Source organism: Rana temporaria, chromosome 5 (assembly GCF_905171775.1).
Source record: "Rana temporaria chromosome 5, aRanTem1.1, whole genome shotgun sequence".
Taxonomy (NCBI): Eukaryota; Metazoa; Chordata; class Amphibia; order Anura; family Ranidae; genus Rana; species Rana temporaria.
This window is the reverse complement of record NC_053493.1, coordinates 211,523,732-211,549,495: the sequence shown is the minus strand read 5'-3', so window position 1 is coordinate 211,549,495 and position 25,764 is coordinate 211,523,732. Positions and strand designations below refer to the sequence as shown.

The window sequence follows — 25,764 nt, the reverse complement described above, 5'->3', positions numbered from 1 at the left end:
GTCCCACTTCCCCCCTCTTTCACTGCCTCCACCTGTCCCACTGCACCCCACCTGTCCCGCTGCCCCCTCCTGTGACACTGCCCACATCCTGTGATACTGCCCCTCTCCTTTCTCACTGCCCCCTCCTGTCTAACTGTCCCCCTCCTGTGACACTGTGACCCTCTTTTCACACTGCCCCCTCCTGTCTCGCTGCCCCCTTCTGTCCTTCTGCCCCCCACCTATCCCTCTGCCCCCCTTTTGTGGGGGCACGCACTCAATGCATGTTGGTGCCAGAGGGACTATTTAAAGGGGCTCCTGCCCATGCTCCCGTGCTGACTGGTCTTTCAGCTGCTACTCTTCTCCTGCTATTGCTCTGCTTGTTGCCTTGTTGCTGACTTGGCTTGCCTCTGACCTGAACTTGAATCCTGCTTCTGCTCTGTCACCAGTTCCTGACCCCGGCTTCGAACTTGACCAAGTCTCTGTCTTGAGTCTCGGTATCTCGCTGCCCGCCTGCTGCTGACCTCTACTATGCCTGTGACCATGCTGCTGTTCCCGGCTCTGCTCTCACATCTGGTTCACGTTTATATCCAGCTGTCATCTGTATCAGCTCAGCTCATCGCAGCGAGTTTCTGGCTCAAGCCTGCTGGGAGCTCTGAAAGGCTTTGCATCTGGAACTCACAGCCTGTGTGTCGTACCCCTTTAACTTCTACTGGATATTATGCATTATTTTTCAAAGAATTCTTTCTATTCTTGGTACCTTTTTAAATGTAAAAAGGAAAGTGTAGACTTGTACAAGCTAACAAAGTTCACAACTGCTGGGGTCCTTCCTGGTAATAGATAGAGGTATCTTCTAAAAAACCTTTGCGTGATATATATATATGTATGTGTGTGTGTATATATATATACCAGGGTTGATATAGGGGCCGTGCTTAGGCTGTGCTGTTGAGAGTGAACAGACATAGGCCCAGATTCACAGAGTGTGGGCGCACATTACGCCGCCGTAGCGCAAACGTCGTACGCCACACCGGCGTAGCGCAGAGAGACAAGCATTGAATTCAGCAAGCCAGTGCTCCCAACCCTGCGCCAGAGTGGCGTGGGATTCGAAGGCGTATGCTGGCGTAGGTGGAAGTGGGCGTGACCCATGCAAATGAGGCGTGATCTCATGTAAATGATGGGCCGATCGCCAGACAAATACGTATCACGAACTGCGCATGCGCCGCGACGTGGACGCATCCCCCTGCGCCTGCGCACAACCACGTCGGAACAACTGCCTAAACTACGCCGGATCACTGTGTACGGCGTGAACGTAACCTACGCCCAGCCAGACACACGTCCAACGTAAAATACGCCGGCTTGTGTTCCCTGGTGCAGACCTTTGCATGTCTGCTGCTGGGTTGCACCTCCTTTATGGGGCATAACTTTACGCTGGACGTACAACTTACGCGCACCTCTCGTAGCCTGCGTCGGGCGCACACAGGTTCGCGAATCGCCGTATTTCCCTCATTTGCATGTTTGAATGGCTAATCAATAGGAGCGGCACTATGCACCCAGCCTAAATGTGCGCCCACCCTACACCGGCGTAAGCAAGTTACGTCGGTGGGGTGTAGCCTGCTTTTAGGCGCATATCTGTTCATGGGTCTTGTGCACAGATACAACGGCGCACATTTGCACTTACGTCGGCGTAACTTGTTATACGTCGGCGTAAGTGCTTTGTGAATCTGGGCCATATTGTTTACTGTGTAAGAGCATTGGGAAAACTCACCTGTCAGACTGAGTTATATAGGCTGGGTAAAAGCTTACTATGTGGACTCTGCTATATGTGTGCGAGCAGGCAGGATTTTGTTTATTTGCTGAAGTGAAGCTGTTTTCTGTTGACTCAGAACGTGAAAATAAATGTGGGACCATAAGCAATTTTATTGTACAGTGCCTTCATGTCACAGAGCTACTCCCTTTGACTACTGTATATATATATATATATATATATATATATATATATATATATATATATATATATATATATATATATATATATATATGTATATATATATATAAAATCAATTTCTTTATTCATATATTTTGACAGTGAGTGAGGCTTAGGTAAAAACACCCATTTTATCTATAAAGTGTTCTGTTTGTATTACATGACCTTTACTGCTACTTTATATTTTACTGAAAAAACTGACCTCTTGCTAAGCATTTAGGGCAAGCAGCCTGATAATTCCTTTTTTATTAAATATGCTACATGATGAAAGCTATTTTAAACAAAATGAAATACATGAATGAAGTGTGTGATATTAGACAACCTTCACAAGCAGAAAAAAGATTGCCTTTTCATGAGCGTTTGGCCTGCAAACATTAATAAATGCCAACTGTATTACCTGAAATGCATGTCATGGGAATAGAAGGGTATTTAGTCAACTGATGTACAGTGCATGGATATAAATAAACGGTAATACTGTTCTTGTTTTTACACTTGTAGCAGCTTTATGCCCACTGACAAGTGCCCTGGAGCCTGTAGTTCCTTAGTTAATCAGTTAACAATTTTATTAAAGTCATTAACGTGCTGTACATTTGTATTAAAATCAATCTAATAAAAAATAAATAAAAACAAGTGCTAGAGTAAAAGTTTGGCAGTGCGCAAAGTGCATTGCAGCAAAATGTATGGAGAGTATTTACTAAAGGCAAATAAAGGAAAATTGCACTTTGCAAGAGAACTTCCACAGAGCTTAGTAAATGAGACAAAGCTCTACTGACTTCCATGATCAGGTGCAAGCAAAAAATGTTTTTTTTTTTTAATTCTCCTTGATGATTTTGATTGGGTATTCTTTGCAAACTGAAACTTCACCACATACATTAAGCTCTCAGGTAAATTCCCTTGCACAGTGCAACTTCCCTTGAAAAGTGTAAAGTCTATTTGCCTTTAGTAAATCAACATTTGTGTATCTATATTGATGTGGCAGGGCTGAATTTTAATGTTAATGTAGCAGGTACTTCTCCAGACTGATCTAATCTATGATGGCAGAGCTGTCTGTTGCAGCAGTGTGGGCTTTTTCACCCCCCTCCCCTTCTCACTTCACACAGACACCCAGAACTGCTTGTTTGTAAACTCCCTATTGGAAGTTGTCTGTAAACTCCCTATTGAAATAGGCTGAGCCAATCACCAGGCAGAAGCAAAGGACTGTGGGGGAGGAGATAAAAAAGCCAGAGGAACTAGGCCAGAGCCTCTTTTTTGCCTGCATCAGGAGAGCATCTCCTGCACTTTATGGGCTAGATTCAGGTAGATTTCATCGGGCGTAGCGTATCTCAGATACACTACGCCGCCGTAAGTTAGAGCAGCAGGTCCTGTATTCACAAAGTAGTTGCGCTGTAACTTACGGCGGCGCAGTGTAACTGGGCCGGCGTAAGCCCGCCTAATTCAAAATCGGCTGGTTGGGGGCGTGTTCTATGCAAAATACTAGTGACCCCACGTATTTGACGTTTCTAACGACGTCGGCAAATCGTCAATGCTTTCCACGTGAGCGTAAATTACGGCCAGCCCCATTCACAAACGAGTTACTCAAATGATGTAAAATTTTAAAAATTCAACGCGGTTCCGACATCCATACTTAACATTGGCTGCGCCATCTTTTTGGTGGTTTATCTTTACGCCTGAAAATCCCTTACGTAAACGGCGTATCTTTACTGTGACGGCCGGGCGTACGTTAGTGAATAGGCGTATCTAGCTGATTTACATATTCTAGGTGTAAATCAGCGTACACGCCCCTAGCGGCCAGCGTAAATATGCAGTTAAGATACGACGGCGTAGGAGACTTACGCCGGTCGTATCTTAGCAACTTTTAAGCGTATCTCAGTTTGAGCATACGCTTAGAGTTGCGACAGTGCAGATTTGGACTTATGACGGCGTATCTACTGATACGCCCGTCGTAAGACTTTATGAATCTAGCCCTATGTGTGTGTAGAATCGCGGCCTACCAAGGGGCACACAGCCTGCAACTCCAGCCCAGAGAAACAGATTGTTCATGCAGCTCCAGCCCAGAGGAACAGACTGTCCATGCTAAAGAAGGACACCCTGAAAAAGCTCAAGGACTGAATGCTACTGCAACACACCTGCATCTAAGATCAACCAATCGCTCAGGGGAGGACCGCTGACAGTGTACGGGATTTGGTGAGGGGGCTTTGCCCAAGAACCTTTAATGCTTTTCATAGAATACCACATCAAAATATTGTCCACAAAGCTCCTACATTGCCTGTGAAGATAATAAAACACAAAGCTTTGCCTCCAGGACATTACCGCGTTTCTCTTAAAAATGGCATTCCACAGGTTTTGTTATAATTTCACTGGGTGTGTACTAGAGGTATCGTAGGCTAGCCTGGGGTTCCCCTTTAGCCACAGCATCCCACACACATCAAAAGTTATTGGGGAGTCTATTTAATCTGTACATAGTGTTACCTATTGATTTTGTTGTTTGCATAGTGTTCCTCACTGTCTTCTTTAACCACTTGCTTACTGTGTACATATACCCCCTTCCTGCCCAGGCGAAATTTCAGCTTCCGGCACTGCGTCGATTTAACTGACAATTGCGTGACGTTGCTCCTAAACAAAATTTACGTCCTTTTTTTCCCACAAATAGAGCTTTCTTTTGGTGGTATTTGATCGCCTGTGCAGTTTTTATTTTTTGTGATATAAACAAAAAAAGAGCATCAATTTTGAAAAAAACACAATATTTTTTACTTTTTGCTATAATAAATATCCCATTTAAAAAAAAAAAAAATCTCAGTTTAAGCCGATACGTATTTTTCAACATATTTTTGGTAAAAAAAATATAAAAAAAAATCGCAATAAGCGTATAGTGACTGATTTGCGCAAAAGTTATAGCGTCTACAAAATAGGGGACATAATTATGATTTACATTTTATTTTTTTACTAGGAATGGCGGCGATATGTGATTTTTATTGGGACTGCGACATTATAGCGGACACATCGGACACTTTTGACACATTTTTGGGACCATTCACATTTATACAGTGAACAGTGCTATAAAAATGCACTGATTACTGTATAAATGTGACTGGCAGGGAAGGGGTTAACACTAGGGGGCGAGGAAGGGGTTAAATGTGTTGCCTAGTGAGTGATTCTAACTGTAGGGGGAGGGGACTGACTGGGGAGGTGACCGATCTGTGTCCCTATGTACAAGGGACACAGAATCAGTCTCCTCCCCCTGACAGGACGTGGATCTCTGTGAGATCCACGGTCCTACTCTGTTACTGGGCAATCGCAGGCAGGGCCGCCATCAGGAATTATGGGGCCCCTTACACAGCTTCAGGCATGGGCGCCCTGGAGCAGAGAACCGGGGGGGGGGGGGGTTGCTGCCACCTGAAATTGAGAAGCGGAGGGGGCTGCCACGAATTGAGAAAAGCGGGGGGCCCTTTAAAAAAAAGAAGAAATAAAGAAAAATATATATAAAAAAACGGGGGTAGCCATCCGGGGCCTTGGGGACCTCTGGGCCCTTTAATAAATGTATTATTTTTTTTTATAAAAATAAATTACAAAAAAGGGGGTTTGCCATCTGGGACCTCTGGGCCCTTTAATAAAAAAAAAAAAGGAACCTCTGGGCCCTTTAATAAATATATATATATATATATATATATATATATATATATATATATATATATATATATATATAAAAATTATATAAAAAAAAAAATTATAAAAAAAAGGGGGGTTGCCATTCGGGGCCTTGGGGACCTCTGGGCCCTTTAATAATAATAATATATATATTGACGGCGGTCGGTAGTTGAGTGGTTAACCTGTTTCAACCAAGTCCTGGGTACTTACACAGGTCCTGGCTGACTAATGTTAACCTGAATTTTACTTTTCTCCAAGAAAACTACAAGAAGAACTGTGTTGTGTATTCCTGCTGAGTTATTCCATTACATCACATTGCTAGGTGTGCCAGAGGGGCTAAGACAGTTCATTGGGGTTGAAAGGCAGAGTAACGGACTGAACCCTCGGGGGTTTGCTACATTAACAATGTAACATTTATTTCAGCTGACTCGTTGTGCTCCCTCTTGACATAGTAAAAGCTCCATTTTGCTGGTATTATCATAGCCATGAAGGCATATATCCTGTGAAGCTGGATCTTGTTCTACATCTGAAAATGTGTTTGCAGTATTGCCAGATTGGCTTCAAAGTCCCTTTTACTGTGAAGCTGTACTTTTTTTGGATCCAAGGAGTCTGTAAGTGATCTGCTGCTGGTATCTGAGACCCCTAACCCTCTCTTCCACTACCTTCTCTCAAGTTCCACATTAAAGCTTTGAAAAGATCAAAAGTGACTGGCGCCCAATTTTTGTTCAAAACTCCCCATTATTGCCATGGACTTAGCCCTGGGGTAAATGCTAGCTCACTCCCTGCCTCTGGAGGTTGCACCCTGTCCCTAGAAGATTCAAGGGGGCGCTACATATCTGTTTTGAACTTTTTTCTGATAGCTGCCAGACAAATCATCCCTCAGCATTGGGAGTCTCAAGTTACTCCTACCTTGGTAGAGAGGACTTACAGTATATGAATAGAACACACACTTTCAAAAGATCATAATAAATCTGAGCAATTTCAAAATATGTGGCTGGCAAGGTGGATAGACACACCAAAATTGAAACAATGGGACCTCTGGGACCTTCCATTCTTCTTCTTATTTCCCCTTCTTCCCTTTTATTTTTTCTTATATCTGCTTTTAACCACTTCCCGCCGGGCTTTAGCAGAACGACAGACGGCGGTGGTTCATTTATCCTGACTGGGCGTCATATGATGTTTAGCAGGATAACAGCCGATGCGCGCCCTTGATGCGGTGTTAGTCTGACACACCGCTAAACCGATCTCGGTAAAGAGCCTCTTATAGAGGCCCTTTACCACGTGATCAGCCATGTCTAATCATGGCTGATCACAATGTAAACAGGAAGAGCTGTTGATCAGCTTTTTCCTCACTCGCGTATGACAGACGCGATTAGAGGAGCGCCGATCGGCTGCTCTCCTGACAGGGGGGGTCTGCGCTGATTGTTTATCAGCGATGCCCACCCAGGACCACCAGGATGCCACACTGGACCACCATATATGCCACCCTAGACCACCATAAAAATGCCAATCTGTGCCCGGGCAGCTGCCAATCAGTAAAGGGGTAGAGAAAGGAAGCGCCACCTAAGTGCAGTATTAAAGAGGTTCTTTTTTTTTTTTTTTAATGCAAAACTGCTTTATGTCTAGCAGTTTATACAGTACATTTTAATAAATATTGTTCCCACAGTTTTGACAAATCTTTTAGGACAAGGAAAGAACAATCCCTGATGCATCACATTGAAGCCAACGGAATTCAAATTTAACATGGAATCATTTCTTCCGGGGGAGTGAAGCTTTGCCGATTTCATATATACTATAACCAGCTCCAACAATCGTGAGCAGCATGGTCAATCTGTACAATAACGCATCACTAAGGCCTGCTTTTAGATGGACCGGAACACCATTATCTTCCTGAAAGAGCTTCTGCTTTTCTGCAACCCGGTTTTGCACTGACTTCCGAGTAGAAGTAGTTAGGGATCTCTGGGAGATGTGACGGAGGGCCAGGACATTGCGGAACATGCTACCCATCCTCTCTTCTCACTAGCCGCTGCTAAAGGACAAGGACACTCTGTAACCGGAAGCGGAAAATCTAAAGAGGTTCTTTTAATGACACATTGTAAAAAACACACTTACAAGAAGGTAAGGAAAGAAGGCTCATCTGTAACATCCTGTAGTCCTCGTCCCGGATCCATGGGCTGCTTTAGAAGTGAAGAAAGCAGATTGTGTGGAGTCTTCAGGCCTGTCCTGTGGCCTTCAGGATGTAGTCTGTTTCAGCCTCACAGGTCACGTGACAGGTCACGTGATTACTTCCCAGGAACACTTCCGGGAGGAGGGTCAAACAGGGAGAACAAAGGCTGATTGGGCTACGCGCTCGGAGCCACTGCTCCTTCTATTGGCCTGATTGAAGGAGCAGTGGCTCCGAGCGCGTAGCCCAATCAGCCTTTGTTCTCCCTGTTTGACCCTCCTCCCGGAAGTGTTCCTGGGAAGTAATCACGTGACCTGTCACGTGACCTGTGAGGCTGAAACAGACTACATCCTGAAGGCCACAGGACAGGCCTGAAGACTCCACACAATCTGCTTTCTTCACTTCTAAAGCAGCCCATGGATCCGGGACGAGGACTACAGGATGTTACAGATGAGCCTTCTTTCCTTACCTTCTTGTAAGTGTGTTTTTTACAATGTGTCATTAAAAGAACCTCTTTAATACTGCACTTAGGTGGCGCTTCCTTTCTCTACCCCTTTTTTGTTTACCACAGAGTCAGCTCTCTGAGGACAGCAGCCGCCATTGAACAGCCACATCACCTGCATTTTTAACCATTGAACTGCCTGTTACTACTATTTCCAATGGACTAATCACCATACTCCTACCCATATATGTACTTTGTATCTGCGCTGACAGTTACCTCTCCTATTGTATAGCTGCCAATCAGTGCCCAGGCAGCTGCCAAATGATGTCTATCAGTGCAGTCTGTCAGTGCAAGCTATCAGTGCCCAGCAGTGCCGTCTTGATTTACAACATTTTACAGAAAAAAACTTTATTTTTTTCTAAATTTTCAGTCTTTTTTTAGCAAAAGAATCCTCTATTTGTGGGAACAAAATTAAAAAAATGTAGTTTGGGTACAGTGTAGTATGACCACGCAATTGTCATTTAAAAAGTTACAGTGCTGAAAGCTGAAAATTGGCTTGGGCAGGAAGGGGGTGTACGTGCCTGGTATTGAAGTGGTCAATGATAAATGTTCTGTTTCCATTATGTTGACAAAATACAATTTCCTTATAGCAATTGTATGGTTGTGTCAATTTTCACTGTTCATTTGTCCTACTCTTTTCCTACTGTGACATAACTTGTATTTGTACTTATACATAGCCTTTTTCTAAATAAACACTGATTTGAATAACATTGTAATAATTAGCAATGCATGTGGCTAGTTTGTTGCACACCATGTTCTAGCAATAAACATGGCATTATTACAGGAAGTAAAATTACATAATAAATTATTGTTGGCTATAGGAACCTGTCTTTTAAACAAAGTTCCTAATACAAAGCATTTCAAGAGATGCAGGATTACAAAGCGCATATAGCACAGTGCGACTACACACGTTATATATTGCATAATACTGTTTAACACAGACAATATACAGCTATTATCCCCCAGTGAGATAATATATATATATATATATATATATATATATATATATATATATATATATATATATATATATATATATATCGTGACAGGAAGTCAGGTAAATCTGTGGGTGTTGTCACTGATGGGACATACATTTCTGCCTTGTTTAGACGATACACAGATGGTTATCGGGCGTCGGCTACAAACGTAGCCAGAGAAAGGCTAAAGGCCGTTGAAAAACTTCAGCTGTTCAGAATGAGGCAATTAAGGCCTCTATAAGTAGCCCAGAGGATTACCACTTTGTTGCTGGATCATTCCTGAGGCTTTGTGAGTAAGTAGAGCAGCATTAAAAGTCTTAGGAGGAGGTGAGGAGAAGGAGGATTTTTCTGTGTGAACAAAATCAAAAGACTACTGTTTTCTGCTATATGTCCAGCACTGTCTGGCTGGCACTAGGCTGAGCCAGACTCCTTAGATAGGTTCCTGTGTGGAAGGTAGACGCCCACGGTGGCCAGAGTTTATTTTATGTTTTGATTTTGTTTATGCTGAGAGCTAGAGCTTATGCTAAAAAAAAGTATCGGTACTTGTACTCAGTCTCAAAAAAGTGGTATCGGGACAACCCTACATACTATATTTATTAGGACTAATCATAAAACCAAATATGTTTTGCAAGCTTGCCATGAATATAATATAACACCTATAAGTGCAGAATTATGAATTTGGAATAACATTCTAAGACTGTGTTTGATACATTGTCATGTTAAACACATCAGATCACCATGTCAGACACATTGCCAGCAAATTTGCTGACGTGCACAGAAAATGCAATATTCACATGCATGCATATGGTATGCTAAATGTAGGAACAAACTTGACAGTAAACAGAATTTTACTTGCTGTATTTAAAAAAATGTTACGATAAAATAATGTTTTTTTTTTAATGTAAATTGTATGTATTTTTAGACATAACTATAACAGAGATTTTAATAATAAAAAAAAAGATTGCTGCAAGCCATGGTAGTACAAGCCCAATTCAAAAAAAGCTGGGACGCTGTGTAAAATCTAAAAAAAAAAATGAATGTTTACAGAGTGTTGTTAAAAGACGAGGGGATGCTACACCGTGGTAAAACATGTCCGAACTTTTTTGAGACATATTGCTGCTATCATTAAAAAAAAACATACCCACTTGCTCACTGGGCACTTAAACCCCCTTCCCAACCAGACCAATTTTCAGCTTTCAGTGCTCTCACATTTTGAATGAGAATTACTCAGTCATGCAACCAGTTATTTTTTTTATTGTTTTACTGGTAATGGCGACGATCTGCCTTTTGTAGATACGCCAGCGTAAGTCTTTCTGAATCTGGCTGCTTGTGCTCCTCCACCTTCCTTTTGAGGATGCCCCACAGATGCTCAGTAGGGTTTAAGTCTGGAGACATGCTTGGCCAGTCCATTACCTTTACACTCCGCTTCCTTAGCAAGGCAGTGGTCATCTTGGAAGTGTGTTTGGGGTCGTTATGATGTTGGAATACTGCCCTGTGGCCCAGTCTCCAAGGGGAGGGGATCATGCTCTGCTTCAGTATGTCACAGTACATGTTGGCATTCTGTCACGATCGCTACCGTGCCAAACAGACAGCGAGGCGTGGTCACGGCCCAAGTGGCTCTGGGTGGGATTGAACCCATGACTTCTCCATTGCTGCTCCAGGTCTTTGCCTCTGAGCCACTTCTCAAGTTCATATTCTGCTTGCTGTCCATCAAAGCCTGGTTTTGAACTATGTGCTGATTGCCTGTCTTTGAATCTCCCTGCAATCTGCACCTGTTTATCCTGGTCCAGCTGAGGCAGGTTTACTTATCAACCAGGGTATAAAGCCCTGCCTCACTATGAGGCAGGTGTCAGTTCATTGTTCTCTGATAGTCCTGTCTGTGCCAACGGTTCCTGTGATCCTGTAGTTGTCTTCAGCCTACAAGACTGACCCCGGCTTCTGACCCTTTTGGCTTATGTACCCTGGAATGCTGCTGTCTCCTGCTCTTTGACCCCGGCCTGTACTTTTGGATTTTCCCTGCCTTCTCCAGCCCTTGACCCACGGCTTGTGCCCCAGACTTGTCTTTGGTTCCTGTCTGCAACCCTGAACTTTCCGTCAGTAGTTACCTGACTCTCTCTGGAATCCTGGACCACGGCTATACTTCGGCTAACCTTGGCAAATCCCTATCAAGCCCCCGTGCACAGACTCACAGCCCAGGTAGTGTCTTACCTTATTACTGTGGGCTGTGTGTATTTGTAAGGGTGAGCATACAAACCTGCAAAATGGACTCCACTCAAGGTAAGCCCTTACACATTCACGGTTCCCTCAATGAACTGTAGCTCCCCAGTGCTGGCAGCACTCATGCAGCCCCAGACCATGACACTCCCATTAACCTACTTGACTGTAGGCAAGACACACTTGTCTTTGTACTCCTCACCTGGTTGCCACCACACACACTTGACACCAAATAAGTTTATATTTGTCTCATCAGACCACAGATTCCAGTAATCCATGTCCTTAGTCTGCTTGTCTTCAGCAAACTTTGCAAGCTTTCTTGTGCATCATCTCTAGAAGAGGCTTCCTTCTGGGATGACAGCCATGCAGGCCAATTTGGTGCAGTGTGCAGAGTGCAGAGTGCAGAGTATGGTTTGAGCACTGACAGGCTGACCCACCACCCCTTCAACCTCTGCAACAATGCTGGCAGCACTCATACGTATATTTATCCAAGACAACCTCTGAATATGACGCTAAGCACATGCACTCAATTTCTTCGGTCGACCATGGCGAGGCCTGGTCTGAGTGGTTCTTTATATGGTCTTGGCCACCGTGCTGCAGCTCAGTTTCAGGGTCTTGGCAATCTTCTTATAGCCTAGGCCATCTTTATTTAGAGCAACAATTCTTTTTTTCAGATCCTCAGAGAGTTCTTTGCCATGAGGTGCCATGTTGGGCTTCCAGTAAAGAGTATGAGAGAGTGAGAGCGATAACACCACATTTAACACACCTGCTCCCCATTCACATCTAAGCTGTAACACTAACGAGTCACATGACATGGAGGGATTACTAATTGGGCCCAATCTGGACATTTTCACTTAGGGGTGTACTGACTTTTGTTGCCAGCAGTTTAGACATTAATGGCTGTGTGTTGAGTTATTTTGAGGGGACAGCAAATTTACACTGTTATACAAGCTGTACACTCACTACCTTACATTGTAGCAAAGTGTCCTTTCTTCAGTGATGCCACATGAAAAGATATAATAAAATATTTACAAAAATGTAAGGGGTGTTTTCACTTTTGTGAGATACTCTATATGTGTAATTTTATGATATGAGGGATGTCTTGTTTTAGAGAGCTAAAATAAAAGAGGAATTGTATTCCTGAATATTGGTGATTGGATCTTCAGATGAATACTTGTTTTTCCTAAGGGTAGGAACAGGGTCGAAACGCAGGGCGGGTGGGAGGGGCAGGGCCGAGATGCAGGGTGGGTGAGAGGGGCAGGGCTGAGACGCGGGGTGGGTGAGAGGGGCAGGGACAAGATGCAGGGTGGGTCGGAGGGGCAGGGCCGAGATGCAGGGTGGGTGAGAGGGGCAAGGCCGAGACGTGGGGTGGGTGGGAGGGGAAGCTACCCTGGGCACAATGGTTTACTGTGTGGATGGAGGCGCATTCCTTTTGATATAAGGCTGACAGAAGTAGTGACAGTGTCAATGATTTTGACAAGGGAGTGACTGCTGGGCGTAGGCTTGCACATGGGGCAGCAGTTTGGCATCTTTGTCCTGGACACTGAATGACCTTGTCTCGGCACTGGAGACTATGGCACATTCTATGGGGCTCTGAATGAACCTAACCCTTTCTGAGTACTGTTTGCATTATCACACTTCTAGCATTTGAAGCCCTAGTTTATACATTTTGAGATGGAAAAAAAAAACAAATATCTGGAACAGTGGCAACACCTGGATGCAAAAAGTGAATATAATAGAACAATTATCTTCTGTTTTGCTTTACATTTAATACCACCTTCCATTTTTGATTCCTGCAATTAAATCCTATTAGAATATAGATTTTTTTTTCAATCTTGAAAATAAAAATGATTTCGAAAATCAATTTAAAGTGTTAAAAGAACATTAGACATTTGACAAATATTGTAGACCTAGGAACAACAAAATTGAGTATGTGTTGAACTGCACTGACATTGAGTTATAACATCCAACACATTACATTGAAATAGTTGTTTACTTGGAGAAGGGGAAAAAAATCAATTTTGTTTGCTATGTATTATCATGTTTCTCTTGCTATTGCTGTCTGTATTCTCAGCCTTTTCTTTTGTTACTTGTGCAGAAATTGCCTATAATTGCCCTGGTTTACACAGTGCAGTAATAGCTAATCTTAGCTCTTCAAATGATTTGGCCTAAAGTGCTACATAATTGGGCCTTCTTGTCAGTTCAGTTGTGAGCCAAACAGATATAGAAAAAAGGCATACAAGTGGTACGCTTCAAACAAGTTACATACAGTACATATAATAGCATTATACAAACTAAAATGTAGAAGGTAATCTGTTGCTTGACAGGTGTTGTTAAACTAGAACTTGCACTGTAATATCTTCACTATTCTAACAAGTGGTACGACCTTCCCCATAAAAGTATAATGTAGAGAGTGGAGCAGGTGCAGTACATTACAGATCACGGCGCCAGGGAAGGAAGATAGCAACCGGCCGGAACTGTTAAGCATGTGGCGCACTGCAGGTACATAACCCGAAAATGAAAAAAAAAAGTCTCTGGAATACTCTCACCTCCTGTTGACCTGATGGGGCCCAGTAAAAAAATTGATCATACACCCCCCTAAGCAAATAGGAACGGGTGTAATTTAGTAAGCCTCAAGATATATATTTTTATTAAATATATTCTTTATTTATATTTTCAGAGAAAAAACAAAGGGGGTGTACAGGTAATTCATTGCAACATTTTCCATTACTTATACACATATATACAAATCATTCCTCATCACATCTCATATTTACATAGTCCAGCCCTGCCTATATCCTCCAGTAATGGCAGGCTGGGTTTATGCCCTCCTTATCCCCAACTTCATCATTAAAAACGATGTTGCCCACACACCATCGTTTTTGAAAAGGCGCTGTGACGTTCACCACGTACGACGGCACTCTAAAGGGGAATGTAACGGAATGGCCCGTGACACCCAGAGACCTTTGAAGGATGTGGGGTACTCCTGTGCCAGCGTCACTAATGACTCTTGGGTCTAGGGTCATCCTATGCCCCTTTTGGGCATAGGATGGCTGAGAAATGATAATTCATGTTTTGCAGGATATCTTAGAATATTACAAGTTGTTCCTTAGGAACAGGTCAATAGACTCCTAAGATATTCCGTTGTCCATTGTGTGATGCTAATACTGTTTTGTGTCTATTGTACTGATTAAGTCTGTAAAGGTCAGATGTCTCTTTTCAGGTGTAAGGGATTAGCATGTCAATTACGTCTACAAAGGAATGTGCATTATGTAGCAGTGAATAGATTATTGCGGAGTCAGGACGTCTGGGAATGATTAATAATTAACTCAACTGAATGTCATTGTCTAAGTGTATTGAAGTGCCTTGTGGGTGGAGTTGATTCATTGTTCACTTGGTTTCTAAAACTGTATATAACAAGCTGAGTTTACCATTAAAAGTATTCATTGATTTTGAAACCAGTAATGGGTCCTGTCTGCTGGATTGTGGAGTGTCAGATAAGCTGTCGTGGTTGATGGCATGGAAATCGTAAACGCTGGTGACTGTTACAGAGAAGTTCTATTCGCCTTTGGGCTGCTTTTAGCTGATTCCTTGTTAGTAAGAGGCGATTCGCACTTTTATGTCTGTTACAGCGTGATGTATGTGCTTACTCCATTATGAATAGTAGTTTTACCTGAACGAGCGCTCCCATCTCATAACTTGCTTCTGGGCATGCGCGGGTTTAAAACTTCATTTTTGCCCACACACGATCATTTTTAACAACACGGAAAACGACATTTTCAGAAGCCGAAAAACGATGTGAAGCCTACACACGATCATTTTAAATGACGTTGGTTTTTTTTTCATGCCGAAAAATGATCGCATAAGAGCATAGAAGAGTGTGAGAGCCTGTAACAGAGTGACACCACTGTGTAGGAAGGAACCTAAATCTCACCAGGAATAGTGATGTAAACAGTGCCAAAGAAAGCCCAGCAAAGAGAAACAAGCAACAAATGAGTACTATAGAACCTTAAAGATTAAAAACATATGAACTATTAAATTGTTACCCAACGCTATTATTATTATTATAGTTATTACTATTATACAACTATGTATCAGGAATCAATAAACATATGTGCATTTTTAATTTTAGCAGTGTGCTTCATTTAAAGTCCCACCAATCTCCCCCTTGTCCAAATATACTAGGGATGGATGGAGGCACATGAATCTACCCCTCATTGCCTCATACAAAGTCCCACCTTTATTTTCCCCTGTTCTATGCATATTCTTTAAATATCGATATGCCACCCACTCAGCCTCCTCTTCCCCAAACCAGGAAAAAGAACCTCAACCTAAAATGAAACAACAAGGGAAACAAAAGCTATTTCTATATAGTTCTCTCATATAGAGCCTGTCTCTCATATCTGAAGTAATCAAACAGCTCCTCATCCATATAAGGGAATTCCAATCCCAAGCATATTCAAGGTGGATTTTCAGGTTAAGATAATGCTGTAACCTGAACTCATGAAGATGCCATTCCTGACCACATCCTTTTTCACCACCTGCAGCCCAGCAGTTGCTTGAGCAGGAGCATGCAGGGGACAGTCAACAAAGTCACAACAGATCACCCACTCAGTCCACATGGACAGGCAACAAACTGAAACTGCTTTCTAACAGGAGGATCAGCAGACAATGTATTTTATGCTGAATCAGTGATTGTGACTACAGCAAAACCTTGGATTGCGAGCATAAGTCGTTCCAGAAACATGCTTGCAATCCAAAGCATTTTTTTTAAAGGGTATAAAAGAGAAGAGGCACCTCTAAGTGTAGCAATAAGTTGCTAAATGTTGTACCTTCATTAAATGTAACCATATTGCTACACTTAGGCCCCGTACTCACGACCAAACATGTCTGCTGAAACTGGTCCACGGACCAGTTTCAGCGGACATGTTCGATCGTGTGTAGGCAGTAACGGACAGGATTCCAGCAAACATTTGTCTGACAGACCGTTTCCAAACGAACAACTGTTTCCTGGTCTTGCTTTAAAACAGTCCGCTGGAATCGTGTCCGCTCGGACATGTTCGGTCGTCTGTACACAAAAGCAGCGTACAAAAATCCCGCGCATGCTCAGTCAAAATGAGGAGACGGGAGCGCTCATTCATGTAAAACTTGTGTTTGTTTGGGATATGGCACATTCGTCATTTGAAAGCTTTTATTCTAGCAAGAGAACAATGTCTTAAAACGACGCACTAAACAACAGTTTATTGCCTCGTTTTATTCATTGTTCTCTTGCTAGAATAACCCCGTTCTCTTGCTGATGCAATTTCAACTGAGTTGTCCCATACTGAAATGTGACATTTCTTGCTTGTGATGTAATCATTTAAAAATGTTTTCTAGGCCAGACGTGTGTTTTTGTTGGTGGTCCTCCATATTTTTAAATTTTAATTTTGTAAAGGAATGTTCATCTTCTTATTTTTTTGGATGTGTTTCTAGTTATGTCACCATTTTGTTCATTTTGTTATTACATGTTATCTTTATTTTTTAGGGCATTTTTTTTTATTTTTATTTTTTTTTATTTTTGAATATTTAACCATGTTGGCACACCAAATGTCCCCGTCCCCCCCAAGGAGTTTGTGTCCTTTGTAAATGACCCATTGTATTTTTTTGGAATGTTTGCTGCCTAATAATCCCCACAGTATAACAAACAATAGACGGGTTTTCAAATGAAAGAAAAAAGCCATTTATTTTGGCAAATGTCATCACAAAAAATAAACAGAACGGCAGCACTAGAGCAGATAGCAAACTATATGCAAACTCGCATTTCCAACATGGTGAAGGATAAACTACCAAACCTCAGGAGGCAAACAAAAAAATCTGAAGCAGCAGCACAGAACTAAAGGAACCCAAACTGTGGTAGTCCAAACAATAAGTTCTTTGTGTGGAAGGAAATGGAAGGCAGGGAATCACCGTTTCCTCCTCTTTCCAGCCTTCCCTCCAGGCTGCCTTCCAGCGGATCTTACACGGGCTCTTGCAGGTGGGGTCGATGTGGCAGCAGGAGGATGGTGTTCAGCAAGCCGGGCCGGGTCACATAGCCCAGTGTCTGGGGTCAGCAGGCCCTTCTGCATCCACCAAAGGACCTGGTTCATCAGGGCCTTTGCCAGTCTTCTCTGCTCCTCCTCCCCTTCATTTAAATCGTGTGCCAAGGAGGCACTGAAGGCCTATGTGGGGTTGAGGGGGGCCCTCATGATGGCGCTTGCCTCCTGGATCATGCAGAGGCTTGCCTCCTCCACAGGCCTCAACTGCCTCCTTCGGCCTGATGGCCTCACCTGGGGGGGAGAAGACTGGCTGGTGGTGGTTGTCCTGGGCGGGGGGACCTGCTGCAGGCCACTGGGCCCGGCCTCCTCCTGGCTGCCACTCACCCCGGCCTCCTCCTGGCTGACAGAGACGTGAGGATCTGCCACCTCCTGGCTGATCTCTTCTTCCTGTGTCAAAAAAAGGGACATGTTTTACTATTTTGCCAAATCAAAACACACACATTTTCATGTTTTTCTTTTATTATTTTTGGTTCATTATAACTTGAATAGACTCTCCTTCTGACCTCTGCAGTTGTCATCCCTGACACCTATTTGTCTGGCGACCTTTTTTTTTGGTTTTCCCAGCTTGGCTTTTCTTTTACAATATCAACTCATTAATCCACCAATAATTATTTACGCCAGAAATATAGAGGAAACTACTATACCTCCTCATCGAAGGGTGGCAGATCTGCATCTCTGTCAGCCAGGCCCTCTTCTTCCGACTCTGCAGGGCTGTGGTAATCTGGGGAAGGTCCGCTGGAATGTAGCGTGGAGGGAAGGTTGGAAGCAAGACTAGACATCGATTTCCTGCCCTCCATTTCCTTACGCAAAAAAAGACATCTGTTTGTAATACCACAGTTTGGGTTCCTTTGCTTGTGTTGCTGCTGCTCCAGATTTATTAGCTTTGTATGCTCTTCTATATGTGCTTCTCAGGTTGGCAAGTTTATCCTTCACCATGTTGGCAGTGCATCCTGGCACCCATGTTTGCATATAGTTTGCTAGCTCCTCTAGTGCTGCCGCTCGTAAATCTTTATTGCAATAGTATGTGTTTTTTGAATCCCACAGGATGGGCGTGTCCTCAAATTTTTCCAGTAAGGCCTCTATTGCTTCCTTAGTTTGGAGGAGGTCCATTTCCCGGCCTTATTTTCTTATGTGATTTTGGAGTCTAGATTAGCAAAACATAAACCAAATAAAACTAGATATTAAAAAGGATCAGCGTTGACCTTAATATAATTGTCTCAAAATTTATGACCTATATATAATTAGAAACACAGTCTCTCTTGTTGTAAAAATGATGGCCAGCTCGGCCGCATTGGTTGTACCAAACATTGATTTGTTACATGCAGACCCTTTGGTAACATTGCAGTAACTAATTTTAATATAGAAACATAAACAATGCTTACAAATGAGAGCATTCATCTAGGCACTCGTTCATGTGTAGATCTCCTGCCCTTGAGCATGGATGACATAAAATACACTTCCTAATGACCTCTGTACAACCAACACTGAACAATACTTTGCCTGATCTGAATACACTATTCAAAAAGATTTAAATGAGGTACAGCATTGTTCACATCTCTATTTTGTGCGGTGTCCAAAAGCATTTGGATACCAAAATAACATTGTGGTACTCAAGAGACAGAATAGCTTAAAAAGGGTGCAACCAACAGACCAAACCCCCATCCCATGGCTCTCCATTTTCTAGGCCTCTGCTGATCCCATCTTGAATTTCCTTACCTTCCTGTCTCTCGCTCCTCGTTTCTCACGCTCGCCTAATTACCACGTAACCTGCGTAATCACGGCGTGCGCCTTTTATACACTCCTCGTCAGCTTTGCCATGCCCCTAATCAATATGTTTCGGAAATATGGTGTTAACTGTGTATGTTCTGGATTCGCTTGAATAGTCTCCGCGTAACCTACGTAAACACGTTGTTTGCATTCTCTACACTCCGCGTATGTATGAAACACCACCCTCGTCTCTGCCCATGGCGGAACATTTCCTCTTTTCCCCGCCCATAATCTCTGTGGGAAAGGAAAGATGGCGATGTCACACGAGCGGGCACGATGCTCTTAGGCCGCAAGTGAAGGGACAGAGGCAGGGACGTCCCGATCCAGGCAAAGAAGATACAAAGCCACTAATATGCGGTTCGAGGAAATGGTGGAGTTAGTTTCCATCATGCGGAGGAAGGACTATGATGGTGAATTAGGGCCATACAAGACCCCTAACCGCCGAAAGGCACACATTATGGACAAGGTGGCGAGGAGAATGCAGAGGATGTTTGGGATCACCAGGTCCAAAGAACAGCTGAGGAAACGCTGGTCCGACTTAAAATTGAGTGAGCCACATCAGATGAAGAAGATCCTTAAAATTCTGCGTAAAAGTAAGTCAATTTTTTTGGGGTTGGGGGGGGTGGGATTGTCTGCAAGAATGTGTTGACATGTATATTTCGACATCTGCCTCCTTGGCCTGCTTGTACTTTTGAAGACATGTTGAAAGTTTTTGTTTTTTACGTAAATACCTACCTATTTAAAAATAGTGTTCTTAGTAAACCGCGTAACATCACATCGTTTAGCAGAAATGCAAGGTTATTCCAGGAACAACACACCTGGACATGGCTCACTGGCCAAAAACTGGGTTTGCAAACATTGTGTAAAAGCTAGTTTAGAAAAATCAAAGAGAATGTGAAAGGCAAACAGGATTCATTCTAAAAACAATTATAATAAAGCAGATGTTTTCCCATCTGCAATGCAGAGCACCTGTGTCTCCCAAAAAAATGTCAAGTTTTTGGTAGGGTCTCCCAGAAATAAAGTTTACGGGGGACATCCATGTGTGTCACTTTGCTAAAAAGGGGCAGGATCAGAGCTTGGCATAGAAGTCTGTCAAAAATGTAGGTTTGGTGAAAGAAAAAACTAAATAAATGAAAGCCTCTTCTAAGCAATGTATGCGATTTCTGCTCTCCAATATCTGTGTGCTGATGAGTACACCTTTTTGTTTTGTGTTATTTAGGGGAAAGAAGACGCCAGCATTTGGAGGAGGCAGAGAGGGCCAGACAAGGCCAAAATCTTCCATCTCGCCATGTGGAAGGAGAAGAGGATGTGGAAGGAGAAGAGGATGTGGAAGGAGAAGAGGATGTGGAAGGAGAAGAGGATGTGGAAGGAGAGGAGGAAGGAAGAAAGGAGGAAGGAAGAGAGGAGGAAGAAGTAATTTTGGATTTAGAATTTATAGCAGATGAAGGGCAAGTTGCGGAAGAAGAATTAGGCGAATTGAAAGAAGGTGGATTGATGGATGAAGGAGTCGTGGAAGATGATGGGGAAGTGGTGGAAGAAGGAGGAGTGATCGAAGATGGCGAAGTTGTGGAGGTGGAAAGGAGCAGACCATCAGGTCAGTGTCACCCCAGCTTGATTTGGCAAAACATATGTAGATAGGCCTCATCAAATATTTTTGTTTTGATTGCCCATTTTAATTATTTTTTAGGGGATGAAGATGGTGTTGCAAATTTTTCGCGTGCAAGTGCTGCTATAATTATTCAGCAGGTAATGGAGTGCAGCACTGAAATGCACACTATGCGTGAAAGGATGGTTGTCATGGAACAGAATGTAACAAATGTCCTTTTGGAGTGCAGCACGGAAATGGACAATATGCGGCAAAGAATGATGGTCATCGAAGCAAATTTTAAAAATATTATTGACATGATGGGCCGTGTCAAAGACTGAAACACCCCCCGCCCATCCCCCGCCCCCACAACCATTTTTAAGTTTTGAATAATGAATACGCCAAAATTTGAAGATGCACACACAGTGTGCCAACATGTGCTATCTGCCATCACAGGATATCGATTGTCTGTGCTTTGTGGGTACAACCCCCTCCTCGCTCCTCAAGTAATTGAGAGGAAGGGTTTGCTCCCCCAAAACACAGACATTGATCACCCATGATGTCAGATAGCACATGTGGCCATTTGTCTGTTTAACCAATGACATTTGGCGAATTCACACTGAATGTGTGCATCTTTAAATTTTGGCGTGTTCCAGTGTGAAAGCACACCATGACTGACTGCTGTTGTGAATTGTTTACATTTTTGAATGTTTAACCACTTGACAACTGGGCACTTAAACACCCTTAATAACCAGACCAATTTTCAGCTTTTGGTGCTCTCACGTTTTGAATGACAATAACTCAGTCATACAACATTGTAACCAAATGAAATTTTTGTCCTTTTTTTCCCACAAATAGAGCTTTCTTTTGGTGGTATTTGATCACCTCTGCGTTTTTTTTTTTTTCGCTATTAATGAAAAAAGAACGAAAATTTTGTAAAAAAATGAATTTTTCTTCATTTCTATCATATCATTTTGTAAAAAAGTAATTTTTCCTCATACATTTGGCCTAAAATGCATACTGCTACATATTTTTGGTAAAAAAAAAAAAAAATTGGATATTATTTAGTCTGGGTGAAAGTTATAGGGTCTACAAGCTATGGTACCAATTTCTGAAAATTGAACAATTTGATCACACCTGAAGTACTGACAGCTTCTCTCATTTCTTGAGACCCTAACAAGCCAATAAAGTACAAATACCCCCCAAATGACCCCTTTTTGGAAAGTAGACATTCCAAGGTAGTTAGTAAGAGTCATAGTTAGTTTTTTGAAGTTGTCATTTGTTCCCACAATTCTTTGCAAAATTAAGATTTTTTTTTTTTTTTTTCATACCAATATTGTCATTATAACAGGTTATTTCTCTCACATGGCATGTATATTCCACAAATGACACCCCAAAATATATTCTGCTGCTCCTCCTGAGTATGGCGATACCACATGTGTGAGACTTTTACACAGCGTGGCCACATACAGAGGCCCAACACCGAAGTAGCAACTTCAAGCATTCTAGGAGCATAAATTACACATCTAATCTCTCAACCACCTATTACACTTTTGAAGGCCCTGGAGCACCAGGACAATAGAAACGCCCACAAAGTGACCCCATTTTGGAAAGCTAACACCCCAACGTATAATCTATGAGGCATAATGAGTCTTTTGAACAGTTCATTTTTTTCCAGATGTTCTTGGAAAATGTGGAAAAAAATAAAAACGCATTTTTTTTTACAGAAAGTTGTCCATTTATAGGATATTTCCAACACATAGCATGTACATAGAAAAAATTACACCCCAAAATATATTCTGCTGCTCCTCCTGAGTATGGCGATACCACATGTGTGAGACTTTTACACAGCGTGGCCACATACAGAGGCCCAACACCGAAGTAGCAACTTCAAGCATTCTAGGAGCATAAATTACACATCTAATCTCTCAACCACCTATTACACTTTTGAAGGCCCTGGAGCACCAGGACAATAGAAACGCCCACAAAGTGACCCCATTTTGGAAAGCTAACACCCCAACGTATAATCTATGAGGCATAATGAGTCTTTTGAACAGTTCATTTTTTTCCAGATGTTCTTGGAAAATGTGGAAAAAAATAAAAACGCATTTTTTTTTACAGAAAGTTGTCCATTTATAGGATATTTCCAACACATAGCATGTACATAGAAAAAATTACACCCCAAAATATATTCTGCTGCTCCTCCTGAGTATGGCGATACCACATGTGTGAGACTTTTACACAGCGTGGCCACATACAGAGGCCCAACACCGAAGTAGCAACTTCAAGCATTCTAGGAGCATAAATTACACATCTAATCTCTCAACCACCTATTACACTTTTGAAGGCCCTGGAGCACCAGGACAATAGAAACGCCCACAAAGTGACCCCATTTTGGAAAGCTAACACCCCAACGTATAATCTATGAGGCATAATGAGTCTTTTGAACAGTTCATTTTTTTCCAGATGTTCTTGGAAAATGTGGAAAAAAATAAAAACGCATTTTTTTTACAGAAAGTTGTCCATTTATAGGATATTTCCAACACATAGCATGTACATAGAAAAAATTACACCCCAAAATATATTCTGCTGCTCCTCCTGAGTATGGCGATACCACATGTGTGAGACTTTTACACAGTGTGGCCACATACAGAGGCCCAACATCCAAGAAGCACCATCAGGTGTTCTAGGGACATAAATTACACATCCAATTTCCTTACAATCTATCACATTTTTGAAGGGCCTTCATATTTCTAACACAGCATGTACATACCAAGAATTACACCCTAAAATACATTCTGCTGAGTAATGGGTAAAAAAAAAAGAAGATTACCTGTGGTTTTAGTAGTGCAATTGTCCACAGAAGGAGAGCCCCGATCCAGGCAGCAGGCAGGGACGTGGTCACTGGTCAGCGACAGTGAATGGAATTGTCCAGGCAGCAGGCAGCAGGCAGGAATATTGTCCATAGTCAGGCAAAATATTCGTCCTGGTAGGAACATGGTCCAAGTAGCGGGCCATGGGTAGGGGAATGGGGACAGGGGTAGAGGCTTCTCCCACCCAAATCTCTTTGAAGCCTCCGGGCAACCAGACCCTAATCCGGGAATGAGAAAACTAAAAAATTAGTTTTTTCATCCAGAAAAACAATTCTGGAGCCCCTCACATATGTGAGACCCCTGTGTTCCCACTAGTATAGCAGGGTAAAAGATCAATCCAAGGGGCAGGCAAAAAACGTGGTCAAACAGTCCAGGGTCAGTTCCAGAGCAGGCAGATGTAGGTACAGTTTAGGGTTAGGCAAAAGAGTGGTCGTATAACAAGCCAGGGTCAGTTCCAGAGAAGGCAGAGGTATGTTTAGGGTTAGGCAAAAGAGTGGTCGTATAACAGGCCATGGTCGATTCCGGAGAAGGCAGAGGTATGAGTGCAGTGGCATAAGGGGTGTGGGGGGAAATTACAGGAAATTAGAATTGCGTTTACCATACGTCCCTAATAATGAAGAAACGTATGGTAACGGCGGAAACATGTTCCAATACAGAGGCCTGGTTGGGAAGGACAATCGGGACAGTAATACACAGTGTTTTTTCGAATTCCTCTTCTGGAGCACCTCTTCTGATTTCTGTGGCCTGTTTCAGGGGAGGGGGTTTTCTCAGGAAAGTGACGCTCGTGGAGTCTGCTCACAGAATCAGAGCGAATATTTTCCGGTGGGTTTTCGGGGTACAAAAGGGCGGTGATGACTTCTTCTTGATAGTCCAGATATGATACGGGGTTCTCTGATGACTTTTTGTAGATTACATAGGAGTTATAAAAGGCCAAACTAAAAAAATAAATGGACACTTTCTTGTACCAGTGGCGGGATTTTCTTGTGGGCAGGTAGGGTTCTATCATCTGGTCATTGAAGTCCACTCCCCCCATGAACAAATTATAGTCATAGATGCACTTTGGTTTTTGGATTGGGCCGGTTCTTTGGGGGACTTCCACGCAGGTGTCGTCGTGGATTGATGTAAGCATGTGGACGTTCTGTTTGTCCCTCCACCTGACAGCCAATATCTCCTGGTTCCTCAATGCTGCAGACTCCCCTCGTCTGAGCTTTTGATCCACCAGTTTTTGCGGGAAGCCTTTCCTGTTGGGTCTTATTGTGCCACATGCTGGGGTATTCCGGAGGTAAAGACAGCGAAACAGGGGCAAGCTGGTGTAGAAATTATCCACATAAAGGTGGTATCCCTTTCCAAAGAGTGGATACATCAGATTCCAGACCACTTTTCCGCTGACTCCCATATACTCTGGACATTCAGGGGGATGCAGTTGGGAGTCCTTCCCTTCATACACCATGAATGAGTAGAGGTACCCTGTGGCTCTGTCGCAAAGCTTGTACATTTTGACCCCATATCGGGCCCTTTTGCTGGGGATGAACTGCTTGATGCCCAGCCTGCCTGAGAATTTGACAAGGGACTCGTCCACAGATATGTTCTGTTCAGGGGTATATAATTGGGGAAATCGTTGAGCGAAAAAATTTAGAAGTGGCCTAATTTTATATAGCTTGTCAAAAGCAGGGTCATTTCGGGGAGGGCACTGGGCGTTATCGTTAAAGTGGAGGAACCGCATAATTATTAAATATCGGGATCTTGGCATAAGGGAGGAGAAGAGTGGCATGTGGTGAATGGGTTTGGTGGACCAGTAGGAGTACAATTGTTTTTTTTTTGAAAGTGCCATAGTAAAGGTTAGGCCTAAGAACATTTTAAATTCGTCCACGGTTAGTTCTCTCCACTCAAAGGGGCGGGCATATCTGGAACCAGGGTTACTTCTTATGTACTGTTGTGCGTAGAGATTGCACTGGGCCACAATGAAGGATAGCAAATCTTCGGTGAAAAGTAAATTAAAAAAA

General features: G+C 42.8%; 1 protein-coding gene across 1 annotated transcript; it reads right to left on the bottom strand.

Annotated features, from left to right (window-relative positions):
- Nucleotides 1-7,206: 7,206 nt before the first annotated feature.
- Nucleotides 7,207-7,670, bottom strand: LOC120940584 (cytochrome c oxidase subunit 7A2, mitochondrial-like). Its single transcript, XM_040353531.1, has one exon. It carries the CDS (start codon nt 7,610-7,612, stop codon nt 7,355-7,357), a length of 258 nt encoding a protein of 85 aa, XP_040209465.1. The 5' UTR covers nt 7,613-7,670; the 3' UTR covers nt 7,207-7,354.
- Between the last annotated feature and the right edge of the window lie 18,094 nt (nt 7,671-25,764).

Bases quoted from the DNA above. Each gene is read 5' to 3' on its own strand.
- LOC120940584 (XM_040353531.1), bottom strand. From the start codon at position 7,612: ATGGGTAGCATGTTCCGCAATGTCCTGGCCCTCCGTCACATCTCCCAG.